At 44.7% G+C, this 22,892-nt stretch overlaps 1 protein-coding gene across 5 annotated transcripts in view; it reads right to left on the reverse strand.

Annotated features, from left to right (window-relative positions):
• The window catches only part of CSMD3 (CUB and Sushi multiple domains 3), a 1,232,975-nt gene that overhangs the window by 501,617 nt on the left and 708,466 nt on the right, over positions 1-22,892 (reverse strand). For all 5 annotated transcript variants that reach the window (XM_030553724.1, XM_030553722.1, XM_030553725.1 and 2 more), the window contains 2 exons: positions 15,193-15,331; positions 6,580-6,767 (listed from right to left, as the gene is read on the reverse strand). In XM_030553724.1, coding sequence (XP_030409584.1) covers positions 6,580-6,767; positions 15,193-15,331 — 327 coding nt within the window. The remainder of the gene's footprint in view (positions 1-6,579; positions 6,768-15,192; positions 15,332-22,892) is intronic.

Here is a 22,892-nt window from a genome sequence, read left to right on the forward strand (position 1 = left end):
CGGGCAAGGAAAGCCAGCGATGACACCTGTGCTCTGGTGGAGTGAGCAGTCACACGGCCCGTCGGAATGTGGGCCAGGTCATAACAGGTCCTGATACAGGAGGTAACCCAGGATGATATCCTCTGCGAGGAAATCGGTAGTCCCTTGACCCGGTCCGCTACCGCCACGAATAACTGGGGGGACTTGCGGAACGGTTTGGTCCTGTCCACATAAAATGCTAGCGCCCGACGGACATCTAGGGAGTGGAGCTGTTGCTCCCTGCGGGACGAATGGGGCTTTGGGAAGAAGACGGGGAGGAAGATCTCCTGGTTAATGTGGAAAGCTGAGACCACCTTGGGAAGAAAGGCAGGGTGTGGTCTCAGCTGCACCTTGTCTTTATGGAAGACCGTATACGGGGGATCTACTGTGAGGACCCGTAGTTCCGACACCCGTCTAGCTGAGGTGATGGCCACTAGGAAGGCGGTCTTCCATGAGAGATAGAGCAGGGAGCAAGTAGCTAACGGCTCAAATGGAGGACCCATGAGCCGAGTTAGGACCAGGTTGAGATCCCATGAAGGGGCAGGAGGGCAGATCTGTGGATAGAGACGTTTCAGTCCCTTCAGGAATCTCGCCACCATAGGGTGGGAGAAGACGGAACGTCCATCCCCTCCGGGATGAAACGTGGAGATAGCCGCTAAGTGAACCCGAAGAGACGACAACGCCAGACTCTGGGCCTTGAGGGACCAGATGTAGTCCAGAATAGTGGTGATGGGAATCTCCATAGGGAGAAGACCTTTCTCCGAACACCAACAGGAGAAACGCTTCCACTTAGCCGAGTAAGTAGCCCTGGTGGAAGGCTTTCTACTGCCCAGGAGAACCTCCCGAACCGGGGTAGAGCAGCGTAACTTGGAGCCTGTCAACCACGCAGGAGCCATGCCGTAAGGTGCAGGGACCGAAGGTCCGGGTGACAGAGCCTGCCGTGGTCCTGGGTGATCAGGTCTGATGAAGGGGCAGGGCAACTGGGTTGGCTACTGAGAGGTCCAGCAACATGGGGTACCAATGTTGTCTGGCCCACACTGGAGCTATCAGAATCACACGAGCTCTGTCTCTGCGCACCTTGAGGAGGACCCTGTGTATCAGCGGAAAGGGAGGGAATGCGTAAAACAGGTGGGTCGCCCATGGGATCAGGAAGGCATCCGCTATAGACCCGGGCTCCCGACCCTGAAAGGAGCAGAATGTTTGACATTTCCTGTTCTCCCTGGAGGCGAAGAGGTCCATCCAGGGACGACCCCACCTCTGGAAGAGTGAGAGGGCGATGTCTGGGCGGAGGGACCACTCGTGCGAGCGGAAGGACCTGCTCAGTTGATCCGCTAGAGTGTTTCGTACTCCCGGGAGATAGGAGGCGGAAAGGTGAACGGCATGGGCTATACAAAACTCCCAGAGACGCATCGCCTCGAGACATAGGGGAGAGGACCTGGTGCCGCCCTGCTTGTTGATGTAGAACATGGTCGTCGTGTTGTCGGTGAACACCACGACACAACGACCTTGAAGGTGATGGACGAACGCTTGACAAACAAGACGGACCGCTCTCAACTCCCGTATGTTGATGTGGAGGTCCAGCTCCTGAGGGGTCCACAGGCCCTGAGTTCTTCGGGCGCTGCAGTGCGCCTCCCAGCCCAGATCTGAGGCGTCCATCGTCAGGGATGCCGAGGGTTGGGGCGGATGGAACGGGAGCCCCGCACAGACTACGGACTGGTCCAGCCACCACTGAAGGGAGTCCAGTACCCTTTGGGGAACGGTGACAACTGTGTCCAATGAATGTCTGGCCTGTCGGTACTGCGCGATGAGCCAAGATTGAAGAGGCCTCATGCGGAGTCGGGCATATGCTGTCACGAACGTACAGGCCACCATATGTCCCAAGAGGGCCAGACATGTCCTTAGAGAGGTCAGTGGGGCCGCCTGCAAGCGCAGAATGATGGCCGACAGCGACTGGAACCTGGGCAAGGGTAGCAAGGCCCTGGCTAGGGTAGAGTCCAGAACGGCCCCGATGAACTCTGTCCTCTGCGTGGGGAGCAGAGTAGACTTGTCCACGTTGATCACGAGGCCTAGGGCAGAAAAGAGGCTGCTGATCCTGTGGATGTGGTCGCGGACCTGCAGCTCCGATGTGCCCTGGATCAGCCAGTCGTCGTTGTAGGGGAACATGTGAATGTGGCCACGCCGAAAGTATGCGACGACGACTGCCATGCATTTGGTGAACACCCTCGGGGCCGTAGAGAGGCCAAACGGGAGGACCGCAAATTGATAATGTTGGCGGTTGACCACAGAGCGGAGGAAACGCCTGTGCTGGGGGGATATGGCGATATGGAAGTAAGCGTCCTGCATGTCGAGGGCAGCATACCAGTCTCCGGGATCCAGGGATGGGATGATGGTTCCAAGGGATACCATACGGAACTTCAACTTTACCATATACTTGTTGAGTTCCCGCAGTTCGAGGATAGGCCTGAGGCCCCCCTTGGACTTGGGGATTAGAAAGTAGCGGGAATAAAACCCTTGCCCTTCTCGCTCTCTGGAACCTCCTCTATGGCTCCCTTGACGAGGAGTGTCTGCACCTCCTGACGGAGGAATTGCTCATGAGAGGGGTCCCTGAAGAAGGACAAGGGTGGTGGGTGGGAGGGGAGGGGGCGATGAAAACTGCAGGCGATAACCGGCCTGCACAGTGCGCAAGACCCAACGATCCAATGTTATTTGGGTCCACGCTGGGAGGAAAAATGAAAGACGGTTGGAAAACTGCGGGGAAGGATCCAGAGGGGAAACTGGTACTGCGCCCTCGGGCGCACCTTCAAAATGAAGGCTTGGGTCCAGGAGGGGCCTTGGCGGAGCCTTGGTTTTGCCCTGTTTGGCCACCCGACTGTCTGCGTCAGTTGTTCCTGCCGCGGCGCCTAGTGAGGTCCTGCTGCGGACGGAACTGAGGATACGGCCGACGCTGTTGTTGCTGGTTCTGCTGCCGGAATGGCCTGCGCTGTGTCGCAGGCGTATGCATCCCCAAAGACCGTATGATGACCCTATTGTCTTTAAGGTCCTTTAGTCTGGGGTCTGTCTTAGCAGAAAACAGGCCCTGGCCTTCGAAGGGGAGGTCCTGGATAGTACGCTGGAGCTCTGGCGGAAGGCCAGAAATCTGAAGCCAGGAAATGCGGCGCATCGTAAGCCCCGAGGCAAGGGTCCGAGCGGCCGAGTCTGCAGCATCTAAGGAGGCTTTTTGTGCCACTCGTCGGAGGAGGTCCTGGTGTACCCTAAGATCTAGAGGGGGAGGGCTGGAGGACGAGGTACCCGCCACTGCCTCATCGGGGGAAGACGACGAGGAAACCCCTGGCAACAGAGCGTCCACAGGGGGTTCTGTCTGGGGCTGCACCTCCGTCACTGGAGGGAGCTCTGGGTCCTGGTGGCTGGACCTGTCTTCTGCTTCCGGGGAGGGAGGGGGTCTAGACACCGTTGCCTCTGGTGGCCTGCATTCCGCCGCAGGGCGGGGAGTGATATGTTGCAGACCCTGGGCTTGGCGGTATGCCCATGGGGTCCAAAACCCCCACTGTTGAGGCCCTCGTTCCTGAGGTGGAGGGTCCTGAAACAGGGCCGAGTGTCTGTCCTGGCCCAGCGTATAGGCGTCTCTGCCTGAGAGGACATGGATGGTTCCCTTGAAGGCCACGGAGGCGCTGAGCCAGTTTGATAGACCTCTCTATATGCCGACGCCGACGATCTCCTCGGTGCCGAGGATCGGTACCGCGAGCCGTACCGGTGCCGGAATCGGGACGGGGAACAGCGTGGTAGACGGTGCCGGGATCCGGATCGGGATCTGCCTCAAGGTTGGTGCTGAGAGTGGGACCGCGATCTTCGTTCAGCGCGGTGCCGGGATGGCAGTGGGGACCAGGACCTGCCACCGATGTGGTGCTGGGAGGTCGACCGGGATCAGGACCGAGGAGCTGATCGCCGAGGTGAACGGCTCCTAGAGTCTCGGTGCCGGTGGTAAGAAGAGCCAGACCGGGACCGTGCAGATGCTGATCGGCGCCGCGAGTGCGACCGGTACCGCCGAGGAGAACGGTGCCGGGACTGCGAGCGGCGCCCCGAGCGCGAGCGTTCACGTCTCCGGGGCGATCGGTGCCTGGACTCCGGAGACAGTGCTCTCAGCATCGGTTTGCCTCTGGAGGTTACCCGTCCCGGTGGTGCCGTGGTTTGAGGCTGCGATGGCTCCGTGAGCGCTATCAAGTCCCGTGCCGAGGCAAAGGTCTCCGGCGTAGAAGGGACTAACAGCTCGACCCCTGATCTCAAGGGGGAGCTAGGAGGGGCTGGACTCGATGGACCTTCTGGACCCAGAGTCGACAGCAGCCCTGCAGGCGGTGCCGCAGCCAAGGTAGGTGCCGGGCGTTCCACTCGAGCCTGCCTAGATGGTGTTGCAGACGTCGAGGGTCTTGGATCTGCTTCCGGTGCCGGGGATGGATGGTGCCGGGGAGTCTTGCCGGTGCCGGCGCGGTCCGGTGCCGGAGTAGAAGTGGCCAGTTGCGCCGCTGGTACCGGAGTCAGTGCCGCTTCCATTAGGAGAGCGTGGAGTCTTTGATCCCTCTCCTTCTTTGTGCGAGGCTTAAAGGCCTTGCATATACGACACTTCTCAATGATGTGCGATTCCCCCAGGCACTTGAGGCACGCGTCGTGGGGATCGCTAGTCGGCATCGGCTTCTTGCATGCCGAGCACTGCTTGAAGCCCGGCGAACCAGGCATGAGCCCGGTGCTGGGCGCCAGGAAGGGCAACGGCCCACCCGCGAACAAGTTATACAACTATATACAATAAACAACCAACTAATATACTACTTTAAACTGTCTATAAAACTATTTACAACTACGACTGCGAACAGTGTACAAGAGAGCTAGGTACGTGGAGGATAGCAAGCCGCACTCCACAGTTCCAGCAACCGACACGGCGGTAAGAAGGAACTGAGGAGCGGGCGGACCGGCAGGGGTATATATCAAGTGCCATAGTGGCGCCACTCTAGGGGGCGACCTGCCGGCCCACTGGAGTTGCTAAGGTAAAAAAGTTTCTGGCAAACGTGCATGCACGGCGCGCACACCTACCTGGAATGGATATGAGCAATCACTCGAAGAAGAACTTGTAGCAGCCTTAACTTTGTGCGATAGAAGTTAGTCCTTATACATTGTACCTTAACACCAGTGTCATTACTTTTCTGGGATAATGTAAAAGGGTCACAAATGATCTTAAACAATAAGATCATGTGGGAATTATTCTCTTGTAGTAGTTCCAGTAACCATTAGTGTGGAAGAAAAAAAGTTGGAAGCAGAAGACCTACATGCCTGATTTAAATAGATGTTGAGTACGCTGAAGTAGACATTCAAGAACAGTTTATTCATGTGATAATGTGACCTATGTAATGCTGCCAAGGTCAGTGAGATACGCACTGGCCTGCTATATAAAGTGCTGTTCACACAAAATAACTAAGTTAATGTCCATTGCAAAACCATTTCTGCCAAGTGATTTAAAAGAAGATTATATGAATGCCATCCTTCCTACCACCTTGGAACATATCTCAACACTTTCCTTGTGTATCTGGCAAGTTTCCCTAGATAGATACACACACTGTTTCCAAGAGAGAACACTGTTGCTGAGTAATTTAAATGAGAAAGTTTTATTATGACATTTTTCATTTCAATTACTGTACACTACAATCTGAAATATGTAGGTCATGCTGAAAGTGACATCAGAATATGACTCAATGCCTAAGAAGAACTTAATTTACCATTAACATTCACTATAGAGTTGAGTTATGTAGAAAGTAAAGGACAAGATCAAATATTAATATTTATGAATTCACTTTGTAGATATATTTCAGATTGAGAGATGTTTTCTATAGTGTGATAAATATTAGAGCTGTATAGAGAAAAATAACTAATAATAATAATGTATTTGAAGAGAGCTCTAACTAAAAGTTTCATATTTGTGGGTCTAAAGTTGGACACCTACATCTATATTTAGACATTAATTAATAAATGGCCTAATTTTAAGAGGGTCTGAGCAACACAAACTCCCATTAGCTTTAGTGAGGGTACACATACTCAGCCCATCTGAAAATCAAGCCACTAATTCAGGTGCCAAAGCATAGATATAAATGCCCAACCAAGTTTGAACATTGTGACCTATACTTCCATAATGTTATCATAGTCACTGATTTTATATAGTTTTGCACACACACAAAAAATTGTACTAGCTGTAAAAAAGATATAAAATTATCATCCATTGACTCCAATCTCAGTCTTCTGTTTATTAAACTAGTAAGTAGTGGGAGTACAAAATCACCAGCAGCAAACCCTACGGAAATGTCTTACATGTTGCTCAGCAGTTAAACTGTTTTGACTGATTAAGGAAAGGTTTAGTGGGCTCTGGAAAGAATCCCACCAAATCCTCTTCAGCTGAATGGATGGTAGGCGTAGTTTAGGATAGTACAGATGGGGACAAAATTTGTGTGTATTTGTGTATGCACACGGGTACATGTGTGTTTAAACGGGGGGGGAGACAAAAGCATACAGTTAAACATTACTTACTTTCATAGTGAATCTTGAATCCATTATTAGAACGACTGTTGTCTGTTGTAAAAAGAAGGTAAATGAAATTGCTGCTACTGAACAGAAACTGTGGGACCTGTGTACCATTGTAGGAACCCAGAAGTGGAGACAGGAGATTTGGTCCATCGTGAACTTCCAAAACATCATAATTGAGTTCAGTCTGAAATCTAGGGTTGAGAAAACACACACACACACACAAATATATATACACACAAATACAGACATATATATATAAAATAGCTGCATTAGAATTACATTGTTGTAAACATAATCAACATTTCAGATTTTAAATCTTATTCAAATTAAATGTAACATGTATGTAAATGTTGAGGATTAACAAACCTAATGTAAATTAACAGTATTTATTTCAACAGTCGTATTCAAGGTGCCAGGAACATAATTTACCAAGGATTCATGCCTTTCAAGGAGGATGTGATGGGCTAAAATTCTGCCATATACTCCAGCTAGTCAATAATCTCTCAGAAATAGTCTGTGCCTCATTTTTATTGCCATTATAAGGTGAAAATTCAAACAACATTATATGATATGTACAAGAGATTCTTTTTATGAGTGAAGCAGCAAGAATTGATTCATATAGGGTATCTCTATGGATTTGATAACCCGAACATTATGCAAACAGATCATTTGAATCACTTCTCAACATAACATCCAATGTACAATATTATTAACAATACAACTCGGGTGTGTTTTCTAATAAGAAGAGAGGCTTGCACACAATTTAAGTGTCTTCAAAATATTGTGCAGAAAAGCCTAAAGGTTCAAAACTGGGTGCCTAAAAATGGAGTCCTACAATAAGTAGATACCTAAATAAACACAGCTGGTTTGAAAAGGTGCTGAGTCACTGCAAAACTCTTCACTTACACGGGACTAGTGGTACCCTGCACTTCTGAAACAGCCACATTCATTTAGGTGGCTTAAATATGGAATTAGGAATCCAACTTAAGTCATCCTTGTCTATAAATTTTGGTTAAATTAACATCATAGGAGAAAAAAATCAACCCTATGGGTTTGTTGGAAAATATTATTTTATAATATTTACAACATTAATTCCCAATGTTATTAGAACAATTTGTATTCAATTTACTACGAAAAGGAACAAAAGAGATACGGCAATGCTTTCTTCTGCTGTGTAATGTCTTATTCTATAAGGCACAAACAACATGAAAGTGCCATTTACTTTAACAGAATCCTAATACGAATTTTTATTGTTACAGCTTCTAAGTAAGGTCTAGAGAGCTAGATGACAGTGCATTAGTTAAGGCTTAATTGAGACAAGACAGAAGTGAAGGCAAATAACGGAACATGTATATATCATTGCAAGAGGCGGTTTCTACTCCTGTTCATGAGGGATATATGTTAACATTTGTCAAGGAAGAGCAGTGTGTCTGCATACCCCATTACTCTTGAAGTCTCAGATGCTATCAGTGGCCGAAAGCATCTTTTTTACATCTGCATTTGACTGGTTGATTGAGATCTGTCTCTCCAATGTGAATCTTGCAATTTACAGACTCTCAAGTGTATTACAATGCACTCTATATTGATTGACATTAAAAGGTCAGAAGCCATCAAAAATTACTATACCACTGTATCTGAGATTCCAGTTATTCCCTAAGCATGAAGAAATACCTGCCCAACCAGCTGTAATGGTAACTGTTAATAACTGTTGTGCTGTACAACATGTACAGATGCCAAAGTCCAAGGAGCCAGGGAGATGATTCAATGAAACAGGCTAACTCTACCATCCTCCCTGGGATACAATGGGAGAAGGAGGTTCTATTATGGGCTGCTTGGAAAATATAATCACAGAAAAAGATGAAGGGTTGGAGCTGAGTTGCCTAGAAAATTTAGTGGGGGTTAAAAATCATGGTTGAAAATAATTATTGAAGAATTTTACACCAAGGAATATTTTCAACTATGAGTCATTCCTGTGTATGTTCGTGAGGCAGTGGAGAGTGGGAATGAATGATATTTCATGGAAATAGAACAAATTAACATTCCCACAGAATTTAGAGGTTAATGCCGCAGAGTTTAGGAGTCACTGACATGGCACTTGGTCCCATTGTGTCGTGGAGTAACTGGGGTCCCATGCATAGCTCTGCCCTTAAGGACTAGTGAGCTAGTGCAGATACGGTTCCTTATAACATAAAACACCTGCTCTCTAGAGGCCACACTAGCTTCTTACTTGATTTTGGGTTTTGATTCTGATCTGTAAAACCCTAATACCAGAAATCACACCTCATTCAGGCATCTCCAGTTCCCTTCTCCCTAGCCACACATACAACAAGGCAGAGGGAAAAAATTGCAGTACAGCTCTCTGTCTGGGTTTCTTTTCTTCTCCACAGAGAAACTATCAGGTAAGCATGAGAGCAAAATTGAACCCCCAGAAGAAGAAAGAATGTGACTAAAATAAGAGGGTGATTGCTGCTATAGGAAACCTGATAAAAGGTGTATCCAGGTGAAGGTGAAGGTGTGAAAAAGGAAGGATGTTTGTGTGGCAAGGATGGGGAATATGTGAAGGAGGGAATGTCTATGGGGTTTTTGTTTGAAAGTTTTAGGCAGGTGAAGGGATTAATTTGCATTTGTGCTTGGAGGGCACAGTCACATACTGATGGTAATTTTTCTTCACCACCCACATCCTGACTTCTTGGCACACCTCATATTCCCTTGCTTGTTACCTTCCTATCTGAGAAAGAGTCTGGGAACTAACAGGAAAGTCAGCCAAGTCAGCCAAAACCCCCTTTGTGCTCCTGGTAAAGTCCTCTCTAATGACTCCTTCCTAATCCTTCAAAAATGACATTTACGAAAACACTAAACCTCCCGGAAATTAAGCAGTGTCCTGATAGTTAATCTGAAAAACTTATGTTGCTAGGGGGCCTAGTTTTATTGAAGACTCATAACATCCCATAAGCCTTTCTGTGGGAGTCCAACATATTTAAACAAAGAAAACAAACATCATTTCTAATCTCATTTTTTCAGAGGTAGCAAACATTTCAGCTACCCAAACAAAATAAATCAAATCAATCAAACATTAAACTACATGTACGTTCACAAAATGGGGCCTTATTTTTAAGAGACAGCCCATCAAATCAATGCAATCTCAGGACTTGAGCAGTATAATATGTCCAGGCAAATACTGAATAATCTCATTAGTCAAATATGTTTGGTATGCTGATCAGCAGTGAGATGATTAGCAGCACTGGCATTTAAATTGTAGTAATTAGGCTTCAGGATTAATGCCACAAGATGAAGAGTGGCAATTCACATTTCTCACTGCTATTCTTTCAAGTCAGTCTGTCTAAGTGCAGACTCAAACAAAAAAAAAAAAAAAAAACAACCCCAACATATCTCATTGTCACAGCTATCACTGTCACCAGAAGGAGTAGAATCTTTAGAGACCAGAAATTCATAAAAACATAATAAAATATGAAATAAATCTACTGGGAGACCGAAAACCAGAAAATTAATGGATTTTCTATGCCTGCAAATGTCTCTTTATTCTAGTTTTTACCAAGATATTTATGCCAGGATATTTGGAGACAGAAGCATTTCAGGGGCACAGCTACAAGGCTATCTGACTTGCTGAGTCCTATAGATCTTCAAAGTCACAGGGAAAGGAGAAACCGTAGGAAGAAGAATGAATTCAGAATGACATTGAGTGAGAATGGAAACCACTGTGCAAGTGATAAGCTGAAAAGCTGAAAGGTTAAGGTGGCTTATTTTTGCAGGAAATATGTATTGCCAAGCAGTGCCCTCCCATGTAGAAGATGCAATCTAGAGGGATCCAAAGATTTTAGACCCCCTAAATAAAACCATACATATTTTATCCCTCTTATAAAGCCATAAAAACACATAACTAATATCTTTAAATATTACATCAATGAATGTTTAGCGCAGCATGAAAGACAGAACTGAAATGCAAATATTTGCATAAAATATATAAAGTTGCAGAAAAGGTTGTAAAACGGGGGGAAATAACATGGCTATATATTTAACAAAATTAGAGTCACAAGAAACTAAGCTGCAGACTTCTTGGTTTCCTTGCTGAAGAGAGTGATACAACCAATACTACAGGTGAATGGAAGGAAAACAGGAGGTCAGATTGGGATAGGACACTTTTTTCCCCAAATCCCAAAAACTCTCTCAGGATGGGAAATCCATTTCCTGGCCAGTTCTAATGAGCAGTCCCTTAGTTACACAAATGATCCCATTGCTTTATTGTAAATAAACATGACCGTGGTGGATTATTTGCATGAACAAGGAATAGTCACATGAGTAAAAATATAAAATTGGATCTACATTAAAAAAGGTGGCAAAGGGAAGTGTATTGTAATATTCTTTTCAACAGCACAAATTAAAAATGCCTATTATATTTTTTTTCTCCTAAAACCAACTTCTGAACCAAGCCCAAACCTGGGAAATTTCAGCAAGATATATTTGTTGTTTAAAAAAAAGAATAAGTAAATAACCTTATCTACAGCATCAAAATGGCAAATCAATCATGACAGATAACTCTAAAACGTCTTCTCACTTAAATGAAATAAAATCAGCAGAGAAGAATTGATAGAGTTTACAGTATTTGGTAAGTAATTGCATTCTAACTTTATTTACCTGTATTTTAATTAGTATTAAATTAGTATGATTACTAAAGCGCAGTGAAGTTAGAGGACTGCTCACTTGTTTACATTAAGGAAGTGTATAAGTTTTTGCAGTAATTCTGGATGCTTATGTCATAAACAGATGGTTAAGGGTTAATGTCTCTTTTACCTGTAAAGGGTTAACTAGCAGTAAACCTCGAACACCTGACCAGAGGACTAATCAGGAGACAAGATACTTTCAAATCTCGGTGGAGAGAAGCCTTTGTTTGTGCTTCTTGGGTTTTTCTTTGTTCTCTCTGAGTTCTGAGAGGGACCAGACATGTATACAGACTATCCAATTTTCTGAAACGGCCTCTCCTGTTCAGTTTAGTAAGTACCAGTCAGAAAGGCGGTTTAGTCTTTTTTGTTTGTTTTCTTTATTTGCAAATGTGTATTCTGCTGGAAGGATTGTATCTCTGTTGCAACTTGTATTTCTGCTGGGGGGAGGATTCTCCCTGGTATCTATAAGCTGAAAGACCCTGTAACATTTTACAGAGACAATTTTTACTTTTTTCTTTCTTTTATAAAAAGTTTTCCTTTTTAAGAACCTGATTGTTTTTTCATTCTTGTGTGAGACCCAAGGGGAGGGAGTCTGCACTCACCAGGGAATTGGTGGGAGAAAGGAAAAGCCTGATTTCTCTCTGTGTTAGGATTACTGTCTCTCTCTCTCTCTCTCAGGGAGAGTCTGGGAGGGGGAGAAAAGGGGGGGGAAGATGAATTTCCTCTCTGTTTTAAGATTCAAGGAGTTGAATCACAGGGATCTCCCAGTGTTACCTAGGGAGGGGAGAATCTGGGAGGAAGAAAGGAGGGGAATGGTTTATTTCCCTTTGTTTTGAGATCCAAGGGGTTTGGGTCTTGGGGTCCCCAGGGAAGGGTTTGGGGGGCAGAAAGTGCCTCAAAACATTATATTTTTGGGTGGTGGCAGCTCTACCATTTCTAAGCTAGTAATTAAGCTTAGGGGGTTCATGCAGGTACCCCATCTTTTGGATGCTAAGGTTCAGAGAGGGGGTTCATACCTTGACAGCTTACACTCAATTTTTTTTCTTCTTCAACTGATCTCTCCAATATACTCTGGTTTAGAACACTACAAATAATGTTAGACGTAAAGGTTTTAAGCAGATTTCTTCATTGACTGCAATGGCAAGTTCTTCCCTCCCTGCACCAAAAGTGGCTCAGTATGGCCTCAGATATAAAGTGTTCTTATGTACATTATTCAGATTAAACAAATTGCTTGCCATTTTATGATACTAAGCACAGGCTTAATTCACAAAGAAAGTAAGGCAAGCTCTGAGTCACAAGACATAATTTTTAGATGCTTAGAAAATCTGCGGGATTTACAAAATTTAAGTCTGGCATCTAGACACCTTATAAAATGAATGGGGAGAGATAGGTACCTTACACTAGGAGTCACAAAGCCAGCATGCTAGGCAGCTCCTTGCCTAAACTAGACTATAGAAAATGCCAAGCTGACAGTCATGTGCTAAGCCTCACACCTCTCTCAGAGATAAGGAGCTCCCTACACTTGTGATTCTCAGCTGCAAATCCTCTCTTGGTGTTAAACACCTACTTTTAGTCCAGTGGATAGTGTACCTAGGATGTGTGAGGACCAACTTCCAATTAATCTTCCATTTAAGAACAGATTTGAACTAGCATCTGCCACCCCTCAGATGAGGACCCTAGTCACTGGACTATGGGATAGTCTGATGGGGTGGGAGGGGAAGGCTCCTTCAGTCTCTCCTGCTGAAACTGTTCCATTGTGGATAAATAATTTTTTTTAAAACTGGATGAGGAACCTTCACTCCTAGGTATCCCACTACAGTGCTGTAAGCACCAGACTACATTATCATTCTTCTGCTTCCTCTCTCTCAGGCCTAATGTTGAAGCTCTTCTACTATGGCTAAATTAATGAAATTATCATTGGGGAAAAAAGAGAGTGAGAGAGAAAGTGAACACACATATATGATGACTTTGTAGCCTGGTGGTTAGACCAGTCACCTGGGAGGTGGAAAACTCAAGATCCAATCCCAGTGCTTTGTTGTTGTTTTTTTTAATTAATTATCCACAGTGGAACAGCTTGAACTCACTTGAGAGGTTCAAGTTCAAATGCTTTCTTCTCTCTGGTGGAGGGAGGACTGGAACTTGGGGTCTCCCAAATCCCAGGTGAGTACTGTTACCACCACTAGCCTGAAAGTTAGGAAGGAGTCATCCTTCCCTTCCCGCAGAACCTGCCATTTTATGTAAGCTCATCTATAGGGGCCTGATCCGATAGGCAAGTTCTGAACATAATTACTGGATCAGGCCCCACAAGCAAGTTAGGCAGAAGAACATCTTTCTTCTTCAGTTCTTCATGTCTCTGAGGCTTAGGCATCCAGACACCTGCCATGGGACTGCAGTGCATGTGGTCAGAGGCAGGAACATTGGCAGCTAGGGAGTTTTTACTGCAAAAATGTAGGGGCACCGCAATTTTAGGTGCCTGCAAGGCTTGGAGGTCTTGTGAGTCCCAATGGTGCCTTATTGTGGGATTAGGTGACTAAAGTGGCAGTTAGGGGCCTAAATCCTTTTGTCACTCCAGTCCCATGTATTTTTATTGGATGGCCAAGATGTATCATGTAAATCATCCTAAAACTATTTACAGGATATTTGTGCCTTATAAATTCAAACATTCCCACAAATCGTTCTTTATTATCAGCTTACCAGCTAGGCTATTTAAGATTAATATTTACAGAAAGAGTTTAGCACCCACTTGCCAAGTCCACACCAATTTGACAAAATGTAGTAGAGCTAATGGCATTTTTTGTGAATTAAAGCTTATTTTTGCTTTATTTTAATACATTTTTTTAAAAAACGGCATCAGCAATTTACCAGCAGCTTCTTTTCCTCTTGTGGGGAGAGAATGGAAGCAATGGATGTAAAGTACTAGCTCTGCTTTTCCCACCTGTCAACATGTGGAATTCCATGTTCCTCAGAGGGCTATATCTCTGGGATCTGGGAGAACCAGTAATGCAGAAGGAGCTGATCTCTGCACCTCTGTGTGGGAGCACGGAAATCCACTCACAGAGGTATCTTCTGTGCACGGATACATGATTATCTGACCTATTAGTTTTATTTATGATTATCATAGTGGGGAAAATCCTGGCCCTGCTGAGTTCAGAGGAATCAGGATTTCCCCTGCATGTTGATTGGAAAGTTTAGAAACTGAAAACCTAAAGGGTGGGCTCATATTCAGACATAAAATAGGTTCTTTGGTTTGAAAAGTGTTGTATTTTAACATGATATTTTTCTTTTGAGGGAAGGAATTATGTAAAATTTTAAATAATTTTGCTAATAAATATTTTATAAGTTCTACACTCAAGCTTCCTTAAGGTTTTCCTTATTAAACAGACCTTTGCTATGTGAGAGTCCAACTTCTTAATATCAATACTGTCAAACAACAACAATATCATTTTAGATCAAATTTAACAGGACCCATGAAGGCAGACTGTGCTTGATGTGTATCCCATTACAGGATCAGTATTTTAGAAACAATTAAACCATAGCTGGAGGCATTTTACTATATAAATAAAACAAAATTAATAAAACATCCCTAGAAAAAAAAGGTCTTGCATGCACAGCTCAGCAGTAGTAATATGTTATCAGCAAAAAATTAACATATTTAGATACATGAAAAGTTTAAATTGGGGCAGACAAGCTAAAATTAACAACAAAAAGAGGGATTTTCAAAAGGTGTGCAGTGACTGAGGAGCACAATTCCCATTAAAAGCCAACAGAATTTATGCTCTAAAGGCATTTTGTTGCTTTTGAAAATCCCACCCAATAAGGCAAAATCCCCAACCACTCCAGTCAAACTGTAAATGAACTTTATGACATAGAAAATAACTCCTGGTTATGGGTAAAATTGGGAAAGAATATATCAAGTAAGAAAAACATTTGTCAAGACCTTTCAAATGTAATTTTGATAGAGTGTCCTGGTTCAGCTTCAATCACCCACTCACAATTCAAGGAGTCTTTATAGTACCCAGGCCAGCCTGGAGAGAGGATTACTCCACTGGGAGATGAAAAATGCCCACCACATGGAGCTAAAAACAAAATGATAGAAAGAATATAATAATGGAGATTTTACAGGTTGTAGATTAACATCATCACCATTATTAAAACAGAATTCACACTGCTTCCTAAAGTTATTATTATTATAGCAAGATGTTTAAGGTTCCCAACCCCCTGCAATATTCTAGGTCCCAAGCCTACAGTAAACTTTGTAAGGCACATGGGACCACCCACAAAGAGCTCAATGCAGGATCAAAGCCTAAAAAAGCAAAATTATATATGTGCTGTAAACATTGACAATGATTATTACATTTTAGTATAATAAATACAGTCTATCATCCTATAGACAAGAACAGAAAATCAGAAAGCACTACTTTAAAATATATCTTATTAGTTTGACCCTATTAATATAACTATAGATTTTGAAAAGGATATACAGAAGCTTGGATTGAGTCTTTAAAATATCTGATCTGGACATGGTAGAACCTGCTGAATATCAATTCCAGCTGACGCTTGACCTATGTAACTTGAGCAAGTCGCTTGATTTTTCTGTGGAGCAAATTTCCCATGTGTAAAAGGAGGATACTTACGAACCTCATGAGGATGTTATAAAGAGTAGCTAAGGATTTGTAAAGCATTTTGTAGCTGTAAATATAGGTATTATTATTCTCAGATACAACTGAGTGCATGTAGTTTAAGAAAAAAAGCTACATTAAAGTCAACATAATTCAAATGGAGAGTTCATAGTTAAGACTTTACAGTGGCTTGATGACATTTCAATCATGGCAATAATCTAGCTATTAATTATAAAGTTTAAATTACAGTTCACCATAGTTACCAAACAAATGTCCATGAGTAGCACATATAAAAACGGTAATATGAATTAACAGTCGGGGTCAATCCAGCAAAAAGGAACTTCCAAGGCTGACAGACCATTAAATTATATCATCATCTTTGATTCCACAGATGTGAAAGCTACTTCCTACCCCCATTTTAAGTCTATGAAATGCTACCGCAGTGGGAACCACAGTGCTAATTCTGTTAGGCGTGTTATGGCTGCTCTCTTCCTATGCCAGGAGCTAGGTACCTCCAACATTTTAGCACAGCAATGAGCTTTATTAGCTAGTCAGAGAAAAATTATAAAGAGGCTATGCTCAAAATCTCCAGTGCTTTCCTGGCCCAGAATTCCATTCTGACAATCAACCAGAGAAAAGGAGGAGGAGAAAAGAAGCTATACAGCTATCAATGGCCAGTGCTCCTTGGAAAAATAAACATTACCCAGAATGTTTATATACTTCTTATATTGAAGCCTTACGGTTCTGAAATGACTGTAATTGTGGTGTTTACTCATAACTAGATCAGGAAGAAACAAAATATCATACAGGAAAGGCAGTTTTTAAGATAGTTTTCCCCAACTATCACTGGAAGCAGATGTGCCAAAAATGTCCCTACAACAGTGGTCTCCAAACTATGGGGTGCACCTCCCTAGGGGGCACAGAGGAAGATTTTGGGGGATCATGCTATGGGGCCTGGGCCAGCCCCCATGGGGATGGGGATGGAACGGCACCCTTCCCCGCTCTGGCCCCAGCCGCAGCTCCGCTCTAACCCCTGCTCCACCTCAAGCCACAGCTTCAATATGCTCCCTGCTCCACATCCAGCTCAACTCTACCCTCATTCCGTCTCTGCCCCCAGGCCAGCTCTGCCTCTAGCCCCAGCTCCTCCACCATCCCTAGTTCATCCCCTAGATGCACCTTCATCCCAAGTGCCTCTGCTGAGCCTACTGTGCAGTAATGGAAGGGAGGCATGGACAGATTCCATTACTGGGAAGGGCAGGCACGACAGGAGAAGTTTGGGAACCACTGTCCTAGAAAGTCTGTTCAGTTTCAGAGAACTCAAAGATTCATCTAGTGTATGCATCTGATACAAATCCAAAACCTTTGGTTACTTAATTGTCTAAACCTGATCTGTACACCTTCTGAGAAGCACTCATTACTATATGTGCTACAAAAATCAAGTTTCTTTCCCTGACACCAAAATTAAAAAAGAATGATGGAAGGAATCTGTGGGAGGAAAAAAAAACAGAGCAAGAAACAAATGTAGGAAGCTCTCTCCACCTCATCAGTCCACTAGCATTGTAAAGGCCTTAAATGAGATCATCTTCCCCGATACACTTCTGGGGGGAAAAAAATCACTGCTGCAGAGCTGCTTGTGTGGTTTTTTTTAATTATTTGTTTTGTGGGAAGCTAATATTCTCTCTATATAGAAATTAATTCAGTGAAATTTCTAAAATCCTAGAGAAGTTGCAATTCTATTACTAGCAATATTAACATTTTAGAAATAGATAAAATAACAATGTCATTCCAGCACTTCAGGATGGATACAGTAATGCTATGAGAGTTTATGAATTATATGCATATACAATGTGCTGAACCAAGAAAGTATTATGCACCTGTTTTACCTTTTAGAAAAAAAATTAATGAAGTAAAAAATGCCTTGCTTTGCAGAAAACATGGTCAAAGAGGCAACTGGTGCCTAGGTATTTCTCTCTGTAAAGTAACAGGTTTAGATTTTTATTTTTCTTTATTATAATGCTGCATTTTCAATGATGTTATCTGAGTTCCTTATTCCAGGGATGAAATTTCTCTTACTGTGTTTGACTGAAAAGCTTGATAGCCTTGAGTGAACCCAACCACTGACTAGGTAGCACTTGCTGCAGGGTTGGGACATTTTTTTTTCATTATTTTAAATTAAAATGGATTAACCAGAGGCCAAAGTACTGTACAAGTGGCTAGGAGAATGACAGTGTAGGCAGCTGTACCCAGTTCTTGGTGTGTGTTTTTTTGCTGAGCAGTGATTTTATGACCTTTGAAGGGAGTTAAATCTAAGCCCTCCTTTCTCGGAACATGAGACCTTGAAAGGTAAAGGCCTACTGCAGAGAAAATGGGGGTGAGGTGGGGAATAATAATGTAGGAGCAGGTTGTCACTGGCCCTAACAGAGCTACACAGACATGTAAGGCCACCCGGTCCATGTGCAGCCACATTAGAGCGACTTGGATTGCAGTTGGGAATCCCTTCCGGAGTGTAGCCTTTGTGTTATTGCTGTTCCACCCCTCCATGTGATGCTCACCATGCCAGGGATTGACAGTATGAGAATTGGATTCACAAGAGGAATTATGTGTTGAAGCACCTACATTTTTAGGCACCCTGCTGCCTACTGGAATTAAGAATCCTGAGTTAGATGCCCAGTCTCCCTATACAATGTACTGGGGGAATTAGGCATCTAAAAAAAAATGATTCACAGAAGACAGCACACTGAGGAAAGTCATGTAAACTGGCCTGCAGGAATATCAAGGTGAGAGATGTAGTCTAAGAGGAACTCCTCAAGGGAAGTTTGGTACCTAACTCCAGGTTTATGGTAGATGCCTATCTTTGCTCAGGATTAGCAGCCATGACCCCGCACCTGGAGTTAGATGACTAAGCCAGGCCAGCCCTTTTTCATAAAACAAAACAAAACAAAACAAAGGAGGAGGTAACAATGTGGTGCCACCCTTATATCCAGTCTCTCAGTGACTAGGGCACTCACCCAGAATGTTTGAGATCTTGATTCAAATCCCTTCTCTGCCTGATTCAGAGCAGGGACTTGAACCAGGGTTGGCAATATGCCAGATAAGGGCTCTAAGCATCAGCCTAATTAGATATAAGGGAGGCACAAGCATTACCACCTTGCCATCACATGTGTTTTGTGAGGGGCTCAGCTCGGGAGGTGTGCTATTAGGTGAGCTCTGAGCAGACATATTGGGTCAGGCCCTGCAGGCAAACAAATGAAGGAAATCCCACCCACCAGCATTGATAGCCGGGGAACCTGCTGTGGCTAGCAGTGAAAGGGAGACAGTCCCTGTAGCAAGGGATAGAGACACTAGCAAAGGAACAATAGGCAGCTGCTGCCCCTGAGAGTCTCTGGCATCCATTGTCCAGCAAGGAGTCAGGGATTCTGATTGGCCAGCATTCCCCAGCACCCAGGATTTACACCAGCACAGGGGCCATATGCAGGTTCTTTCCTGTCTGTTCCAGCAGACAAAGGGTTACTCCCCAGCTTCCAGCAGCCACAACAATAGTCTTCAAGATTCAGAAGGAGGCTAGTAAGGATTATGGTACCCCTCTCCCCAGGGACAGAGAATCTGCACTGGTGTGTGCGGGGTGTCTGCCCCACTGCAGGGGTTGTACCTCCGTGCTCCACCATTTGTAGGCTCTGGTCATTGTGTGGCCCCCAGACTTCCCCCTGCCAACAAGTGCAGGGATGGGGGAGAGGAGGCCACAGTTGCCTCTGTCCATGCAGACTCCTGGCTAGTGTTTCAGAAGGAATCCCCATAGGAACCAATTCCATACTGATGCCACCACCCTCTCTGTTTGCGGGCGTGGGGAGGCTGAGGGCTGCATGGGACATGGGCCACTAGAGTTGTCAGGACCCAAAGCGGTGTAGCCCTGGTCAGGCCTGCAACCGTGGCCTCCTCTCTCCCATTCCTGCACTTGTTGGCAGGGGGAAGCTCAGGGGCCACAGAATGACCCTGCTGGAGCTGGGTTTGTTGCCATATCCCCCAGCACTCTCCCTGCTCAAAGAGGGGGGGAGGTCAGGTGGTGCTGCTATGGCTGCTATGGAGGGTCCTGGCTCTGTTTCCCTGGGCTGCCCTCCCCTTCCAGAACCAGCTCTACGAAAACTGCTCTCCCCCCATCCTTTGTCCCACAAACTCTTGAACTGGTTGGCAGCCTTTTGCAAATATATTTTGTATGAGAAGCCCTGAGAAGTATATTTCTTTCCTGAAGTATTAGAATTTCATAGTGAGGGCTTATGCTACATATGGTGGAATAGAACAGTTAAGGTAAAATAGAGAATTTAAATAGAGGGTGCCAGAGACACCGGGAATAAAAGAGACCAGGGACTTTGGCTGGACGTATGACTCCTTATCATGCCGCCCAGCTGCCATTCACAGACAGTGGGTTGCCAGTGACAAAAGCTCATTTTCAAAATATGCATATGAAAGCCAATGTGAACTTTGAATTGATGATAGGAAATGCTTTTTGTACCGAAGGCAGCTACAAGTACTGCCGAAGGATAGTGCACTCTCCTGTTATGGGGGTGAAGGGAAATTCCAACAGGGTTGTGGGAAAGGGAATCTGCAAGGTCCCAGTTCTTCAAGAGATGCTACCCAGGGAGGCAGTAACCACACAAAAGGTTCTTTACTCCAGTTAAGATACAGGGTTATGGAATTTGTTACTGGACTACTCCATGGGGGAAAAAGCCATATTTTATTTATGAAATGGATTTTTGGACTCTTTTCAAATCCCATATGAGAGGTTCAGCTCTTGGGCTGAGAACTTGAAGTCCTCTAAAGGCTTTAAGCATAGAAAAAGGGCAAAGGTTACCTGGGAGATGGCAGCAGGGAGACTGGCAAGTCCCTTCCCATACATTACAATGCCAGAATTGCATGTGTCCCCTGGGTGTGGTACCAAAGAAGGTGAAGGGGGAATATAAGCTTATCCATCACCAGTCTGACCCCCAGGCTCATCAGTAAAATGATTATATCGACTCCAGCTGTGTTCAGTGAGATACTCATCACTTGATGCTTCAGTAGCGATGGTTAGGGAGTGTAGCCCAGGAGCGATGTTAGCAAAATTCAACATCAATTGCATTCCACTTGCTTCCAGTGCATCCAAGGGACTTTAACTTGCTTGGATTTCAGTTTAAAGGCCACTACTGTTTTGATAAAGCCATGCTCAGTGTCATGTACCGCTTTGGAAAGATGCAGCTCCATGCTGGATTGGGTGATAAAGCACTGTATGATATAGGTCAGTCTCATGATAATCTTGACGTCTCTTTATGGGCAGGAAGATTAGAAACAAGCAACTGTGAGTACATGCTTCAGGAATTTCAGAACCTAGTCAAGTGCTTTGAGCTTCCCTTCACCACAGAAAAAACAGAGAGCCCTGCCCATAGTTTAACATACCTGGACATCGATCTGGACACAGTTCAGGGTTTCTAGGTTGCTTACAGAGAAGTTGGAATTGGCCAGGCCACTGATTGCCATTTTGAGATCCCCTAAGAAAATTATTTTGAGAGAACTACAGGTGGTCATGGGGCACCTAAACTTGGCATGTCGGGTGGTGGCTCCTGGTCAGGCATTTTGTGCTCATCTGGCATCTGCCTCCTCTAGAACGAAACCTCCACTATTTTATCAGATTGATCAGGGAAATGAAGAAAGACTTAGAAGTGTGGGAAAGATTCCTGAAAGGGTTAAATGGAGTTTCAATATGTGTTCAGACTAGTTTATAAAGATTGAGTTGCAGGAACAATCCAATGCCTCAGGAGGTATAGGTTTTGGCATCTACTTTCAAGGTGAGTGGTGTGCGCACAGGTATACAGAATTTGGGTGGCTCAGGATATCACAGGGGACATCACCTTCCTCTAGTTTTTTTTCCCTCTATACTGGTGGCAGTCACTAGTTGGGGAGAAAACATTCAAAACAAAAAATGCTGTTTCTAGTGTGACAACCCAATCTGTTCTCCATCTTGTAAATGGACAGTTGGCTAAGACTGCTTAAGTAAGGGTCAATGAAGGCCTTCCTTGTACACTGCCTGTAGTTTAACATCCTTGTTCATGAAGTGCATGTCCCAGAAGTGGATAATGATTTTGCCGATGCACTCTCAATGTCAGGATGGCAGATTCTGGAAACTCACCCCATTGGCCAGCAGAGATCCATGGCCAGTGGCCCAAAAACTCTTGGACTTTGGTTCATGACAGCTGGGGGACTAGTCAAGTACTCGGTTCCTCTGCAGACTCTAAATTCCTACAAGGCCATCCAGTCAGAGTTTGTAGAATTTAGGGCATAGGCAGGACTTCATTGTGGGTGACCTATACATACACACCAGGTGGTACAATATGTGGTGCCTCGGACTCTCTGTGGGTGGGTCCCTCCACTATCTCTGGCCAACTAGTGGATGAGTCCTCCCGGAGTAGGCTGGACGTATTCCAGACCTGTGCAGGCATTTCAAAGTATATAAACTCTTAGAAGGGTGGTTCAGGAGGACAGGGTGCCAGAGGGATGTCAGGTTACTCATAACACTGGAAGCCCTTATACAGCTGTCAAAGGCTCTGCTGAGGCTGTAGCTATGGGAGGGAGGACATGTTATTCAAAGCACCATTTTTGTTGCCTTCCTTGGGGCTTTGAGAGTGAATAAATTGACTCCTATGGCAGCTATGGACAGTTCCCAACATGCATTAAGCATAAGAGAATTACAGTATCTACAGGAGTGGTGTCTCTGCACTTAAGGTACTCAATGAAACCAGAAGGGAAGAGGGGCTTATGAGGTAGTGAAGGAATGTGAAGACAAGCACTTGTGCCCTTAAAGGCAACAAGAGCCTCACTAAAAATCCAGAGCCTGCAGCCAGGCCTGCTGCTCACACACAGTGATGGTAGCTTCCTGGCAAGGTACCAATTCAGCATGGTACCGAGAAAAACATTGACCCATATAAATTCAGTACTCATTCCTTCAGTATCAGCACAGTGATGTCAGCGACTGCACAGGGTTTTTTGCCTG

Source organism: Gopherus evgoodei, chromosome 2, assembly GCF_007399415.2.
Source record: "Gopherus evgoodei ecotype Sinaloan lineage chromosome 2, rGopEvg1_v1.p, whole genome shotgun sequence".
Classification (NCBI taxonomy): Eukaryota; Metazoa; Chordata; order Testudines; family Testudinidae; genus Gopherus; species Gopherus evgoodei.